The 6,683-nt window shown below is 35.0% G+C and overlaps 1 protein-coding gene across 1 annotated transcript in view; it reads left to right on the plus strand.

Annotated features, from left to right (window-relative positions):
- The first annotated feature begins 34 nt into the window (after nt 1-34).
- The window catches only part of LOC112509485 (tryptophan aminotransferase-related protein 3-like), a 10,166-nt gene continuing 3,517 nt past the window's right edge, over nt 35-6,683 (plus strand). The window contains exons 1-4 of the mRNA XM_025114465.1: nt 35-372; nt 2,591-2,888; nt 3,086-3,372; nt 3,556-3,836. Coding sequence (XP_024970233.1) covers nt 35-372; nt 2,591-2,888; nt 3,086-3,372; nt 3,556-3,836 — 1,204 coding nt within the window. The remainder of the gene's footprint in view (nt 373-2,590; nt 2,889-3,085; nt 3,373-3,555; nt 3,837-6,683) is intronic.

Here is a 6,683-nt window from a genome sequence, read left to right on the forward strand (position 1 = left end):
CTCCTCCACATACCCCCCAACAATTGCAATTTCAATGGGAAACACCAACAAATACTGTTATGGATTTTGTTTATTCACTTCCATACTAATCAATATTTTGTTTACCATAAATCTGTACCTCGGTGGCGGTGGCAGTGGCAGTGGTGGTGGCGTCGGCGGTGGTGGTGGTGGTGTTGTTGGCGGGTTGAGTTGGAGTGAGAAGGCGGCGGCTGAGGCGGAGGCGGTTGCAGCAATTTCATGTTCAGGCCATGGCAGAGCTTATGTTGATGGCTCCATTAATTCTGAAGGTCGACCCGTTTGTGAGTGCTATGATTGCTATACCGGTATTGATTGCTCGCAAATATCGCCTACATGTCCTGCAGATGCCGATAGGTGACTCTTAATTCATTTCTTTTTTCGTTTCTGAGTTTATGTATTGAATTAAATCGACTTCAAGTCGTCGTCTTCAACGAAACAATAAGAACTGAAAAACTGGCACGTTTGATCAAAAGTCAACGCCAACATAACTCGTATAAATCGACTTCATCGACAACTTGGTAAACCGAAAACCCACAAATCGTCGGTCGAATCTGTGCAGTGGTTTTTTGTGAAGCATGTATTTGACTGAAAAAAATCCTCGTGTTTCATGTCCCTCCGATAAAACCACGTGACAAAAGCAATGCTTCTGTATCGACCACCCGTAGATGTTTATCCACCTGTTTCGTTTGATTAATTGTTCGGTTTGTGCACATGTTTTTTTAGACCAGATCTCTGTTTACATGTGTGTGTGTGGGTGAGTGACGGGACAAAATAGTACAATAACTTGTTTCATGTTTGATACAACAATAAAATAACGTAGATGAGACAAGATTGGTAAATTACTAAATTTTTCTTGTCGGTTAGAATTTTCCAGAGTTCTTTCACTAGCCTACTATACGGGTGTACGCTGTCATTTACACAACCCAACCTAATTATGAAGGTTTGAAAAATCTAATCAAACCCAACTCGTTCAAAATCATATATTATGATACAGGGCCGTCCCTTAGCATGTTAAATGTGAGATTTTGAACAGAACCTCCAAAATTTTGGGGCCTAAATTTACATGTGTATAGAGTCTTTTATCGACCTGTATAAAGCTATAGCCAAAATTATTTAGATTCAAACCATTAAGTGTTTGGTTTTAGGTCCAAATTATTAATGGTTTAGGTTTAGTTTCAAGTTGTTAATCGTTTTAGGTTTAACTCATTTTTGTTCTTAAACATATATTATCTGTTATCTCCTTTATGCAATTTAATCAAAAGTTTTAGATGTAGCAGGACCTCCAAAAAAATTGGGACGTCCCTGTTAGGACACTTAAATATTTTTGTTCTATAAATCTAATGTTGTTGTAGTGAAATGCTATAACTCTTAGCATTTTTTATCAACCAAAATACAACATAAAATTAGGAAGTCTTTGGATTGATAAATCCATCAACTATCTATCAAGATTATTCATATTTGTTGACACATATATTTGTTGTTACTGCAAAAATGATTACAATGATTTTGTCCTATTAGAGTTTTTTTCATCATTCTTTAGTGGTGATTCTCTTTTGGTAACGTATGCTTATAACTAAAAAAAATACAGACATAAATTCAACAAACATTTTATAAAGTTCTACACATTATTAATATATATACTAGTTGTGTACCCGCGCAATGCGGCGGGAGTCGTGAATTTTTAACGATTTTGAAGCTTCACTGGTTTTATTAGAGAAGATTTAACGATGATATAAGTTACACTTGGTCTTTACATATTAATACAATTTGAATAAATAAGAGTTATGGTTCCAATTACAGTCTATCGTTGGAAAAAATTGTATGACAATTTAAAATCCAACATATTTAAACGACTMCACAAATGTGTTTGATTTACACCAAGAGCAAAGAATCAAGAGATCGAGAGCGAGACCGAGAGTTCTAGAGCAATTGAATGTGAGATGAATGAGAGAACTTTTAATAACTCATGGTGAATATTATTTTGAATCACACCTTGGAGGATAGGGAGAAGACATAAAGGTATGAGAGGGTGAAGACATGAGTGAAATGTGTCAAAAGTTTTTTGGGAACATGAAAAATATAATAATAATAATGTGCATTCGTAACATATACTATATGTTATTTTAATCGTAGATTAAGAGATTTTAAGACTAAATGCATAAAATAATAGTACTTAATGCATTATGAGTTGTTTTTAAGACTTTGTATATGAATGTATAGTACTTTGTGCATTAAAAATTGTTTTTAAGACTTTTGACAAATCTGGTTTATAAGTTAGTATAGATATAATAGACTAGTATATTACATATAGATATATATAAAATTTTATCAAAGTTATATATTAACGGTAGGTTAGGTTGGGTTGAGCCCGGCTAACCCAATTTCAACCCTTTTTATCAGCCGCTTAATGGGTTAAGTTTGATCAGGTTGTTAGAGGGTTCGCTTGAGTGGGTTGAATGGTTCGACCTACACCTCTAACCCTACATATGTTGATTGTGACCATTTTGATTATATATCATTAATTGAATGATTAGTATCTCTAATTCTAAAACTTGTGATATTTACGGTGCAGTGGGGATCCAATATTCTTGGAGCCATTCTGGATGCAACATGCAACCAACAGTGCAATTCTCATATCAGGATGGCATCGTATGAGTTACAGATACAACGGCAATCCTTTCATATCAGCGGAACTCGAAAACTACATCCGTAAAATGCATTCGGTTGCCGGGAATGCGATCACCGAAGGACGATATATCGTCTTCGGTATCGGCTCATCCCAACTCCTTAATGCAGCTGTTTATGCCCTTTCCTCCCAAGACTCCTCTTCTCCTGTTTCCAATGTTCTTGCTTCCATCCCATTCTATCCGGTAGCTTCCAATTCCGCTATTACGTGTCGTTACTTCCACCTTTTCGTTTTCCGTGAATATATAATATTTATACACGACAAACTAAAACTCACACACGATTCTCAGAAAGACTCGAACCCTTAAGAAGAAGGGTTACCGAGTATCCTATTGTTTTTGATTTATTCGATTCCGTTCATTAACTGTTGAGCGATCCACAGATGTACAAGACTCAAACGGTGTTCTTTAACTCGGAGAATTTTCAATTTGAAGGAGATACAAACGCATGGCAATCGAATAACTCTACAAACAACATGGATGTCGTTGAATTTGTAACATCACCAAACAATCCCGATGGGGAGTTGAAGAAATCGGTTCTCGGAGGGAAGACCATATACGATCATGCCTATTTTTGGCCACATTTTACACCGATCCCGGGCCCTTCGGATCATGATCTCATGGTCTTTACTCTTTCAAAGCTCACGGGTCACGCTGGTGCTCGTTTTGGGTATGTACGCGTTTATATCGTGTTTCTTAATGCATTTATAGTAGAATACATATTCCCATCCCTTATATATCACTATAACAGACATTTAGATATAACAGACAATTGTTTGTTCCTATAAACTTAAGTCCTATAAAGCAGTCTATTTAAACATTCATATAAAGCCAATCTTGGGCATTTATATAGGTGGGCAGTGATAAAAGATAAAGACGTATACGAAAAGGTTTCAAAATATATCGAAGTGGCTGATTTGGGGATTTCGAAGGACACTCAATCGAGAGTTTTGAAGCTTCTAAAAGTAGCCGTTGAAGGCGATGGAAAACCGCTTTTCGAATTTGCTTATAACAAAATGAAGGATCGTTGGGATAGATTGACTTCTGTATTCTCAAAGTCAACAAGATTTTCAATCCAAAAGAGACATCCATTGCACTGCAATTTCTTCAATGAAACTAGACTACCATCTCCAGGTAATTTTAATTCAAAGAATATCTGATATACAGGTACGTTCCAATCTTTTTGGAGGCCTGCTATATTCAAAATTTTTGATTATATTGCATAAATGAGATAACATATAACATAAATGAGATAACAGATAATAAATGAGATAACAGATAATATATGTCAAGGCCCTAAAACGATTAACAATCTGAAACTAAACCTAATAATGATTTGAACCTAAAACCAAACAATTATTGGTTTGAACCTAAATAGTTTCGGCTATAGTTTTATATAGGTCGATAAAAAGACCCTAAACACATGTAAATTGGGGCCTCAAAATTTCAGAGACCTTGTTTAAAATCTCACATTTGACATGCTAAGGGACGGCCCTGCTGATATACGACAAAACACCCTCCTCAGTTCAACTTTGGTAACGCTTGATTTACTGACTTTTAGTACAATTAGACTCTGGGGCTGTTTACTAAATTTTCCATTAAGTTCTGTACGGATAAATTTGTCTGGCTAGATAAAAATTTATTGTTGTTTACTTTTTTTTTTTTTTCTGAATTAACCGTCTGAAAGATAGAAATGACCGTTTTACCTGTTAATACAAAAAATCATCAGATTAATAGATTTATCAAAAAAATGAAGAAAAATAAACAATAGGTGATCGAGATTCTAAAGGATACACCAATTGAAGAAAAACCAACAAACCCATATGTGAAAAAAACCATTAAAAACCCAACTCTGAAAGAAACTTCAATTCGATTTTGGTGATGCATGGGAATCAAACAAATAATGAAAAACATCAATAAAAAACCCATAAAAGATTGATTCAAACCTACATGAATCCAAAATTTGAAGAAACTTCAAATCAATTTTGGTGATGCAGGGGAGTTCAAATAGGTAATCGATTTTAGAGAAGAGAGTTTCATATTTGGGTATTAAGTTTTTGATTTTGGTTTTTTGTTCTTGGTGATGCGTCGAAGTCGAGAGAGATGAGGAGAGAAGCAACAATTTTGCAAAGGAGATGTAGGTTTCAATCTTGGGAAATAGATGCAAGTTTCGATCTCTGGAAGAAGATGCAGGTTTTGATTTTCAGAAACAGATGCAAATTTTGATCTCCGGAAGGAGATGCAAATTTCGATTTAGAGAACAATTGCAGATCTCAATCTCTGGAAGGAGATGAAGGTTTCGATCTGGAAAATGATACGAAGGTTTCGATCTGGAAGATGATACGAAGCTCTTGGGAAGAAAGAAACGTGCAAGGCAAATTATTCCAGGGGTAGGGAAGGTAAACTTTATGGCTGAACGGGGACAAGTGAGCCTACCCAGCTGTGCGAATAAGCCGATATATTTTCAATTACGCTCTAAGTAAACACTCCATTATGGTTGTGCGAATAAGTCGGTTGAACCATTAAGCCCATTAAGTCACAAGTAAACAACCCTTCTATCAGCAACTCAGATGTCCTCTCATCTATTGTAATCACAATAAATAATATTTAAAAAGATTAATAGAAAAAAGGAATGACTAAAATACCCCTAAATAAATAATATCTTTTGTATATATTATAAAAGGTGTAATTGCATTTTCAGTTTTAATTTTGTTTTGAAAATTCAGAGTCAAAAGTATAATAATATTTTTATGTGTTTAATTTTAAATTTCATTTTTCTAAAATTCAAAAAATAAATAAATATTAATAACTAACACCATAAACATATTCTTCACAACATTTTGCGATCTTCGCGACTATTGCATCAATCATTCACATCCACCGCCCAAGTCTCCCCCTCCGGTGATTGAGCGAGAGAGAGAGAGAGCGCGATCGAGCCGTAGGGAGTAAATGATGTTCGATTCATTTCCTATTAAGTTCTGTATGAATAAAGATGTTAGTCTTGATAAAAATACAAATATAATATTCTGTTCTGTTGTTATGTTGAATAAACAATCTGAATGGTGAAAATGACTATTTTACCTTTGTTTTAAACATTTGTAAATCAAATTTTACAAACAAAAGATTGAACGAAAACCTAGATACAAGATCTTTAATCAGAACCCAAATAACAAAAGAACATATGTAATAAAGAAATTGATTAAAGAACAACATCAAGATTAAGAAGTCTGTATCCTCCAAGTTTTTAACCCTACGAACATGTTGCCCATACCTAAACCAAAAGGGTAAATAGGAAGTCAAATCTCTCTCCTTTAGTCAAGTTGCAGATGATCTTTCTTCCTCTCTCTGAGAACACCAAACCAGAAGGATGAATGAGCGCTAGAACAGAAGGATTTCTTCATAAATGAAGCGCTAAAACAGAATGATTTCTTTGGAAAGGTTTTGATTTATTCGTCTAGAACAGAAGGAAGAAAGAGGTGATGGAACTTGATCTAGAAAGGTGGAAAGGAAGAGTTTGAGGTGCTGGAAGGGAAGTCAATGGAGGAGATGCTGAGCATTGGGGGTTGGGGGGGGTTTCTAGAAATGTAAGAGCGTAAATTTGAAATAAAGGGTTGAATAAGTGGCTGAGTTCATATGACTCTACTTTTTTGGCTGACCGGTTAAACCATCGGTTGACCGAATAAGCAAAAAAACGAACAACAATGTATGGCTGACCGAATACGTCATACATGCTTAACAACCCATTAAGTGATTATCGACCAATCCCCAAGTGTCTCTCAAACAAATTGGAGGGCAATATTCTCATCTCCTCCCAAATACATAAGTCTATATATATATATATATATATAGAGGAGTGATCATATGAAAACCGCCCTCATTTGTGTAAACCGTGCAAACCACCTTCATCTGTCGATTTCATTGTTTAATCTTATGAAATTTTTTCATGAAATTGTTTAATCTTGTGAAATTGTTTCATATAAT

Source organism: Cynara cardunculus, assembly GCF_001531365.2.
Source record: "Cynara cardunculus var. scolymus isolate 2C chromosome LG 3, CcrdV1, whole genome shotgun sequence".
Classification (NCBI taxonomy): domain Eukaryota; kingdom Viridiplantae; phylum Streptophyta; class Magnoliopsida; order Asterales; family Asteraceae; genus Cynara; species Cynara cardunculus.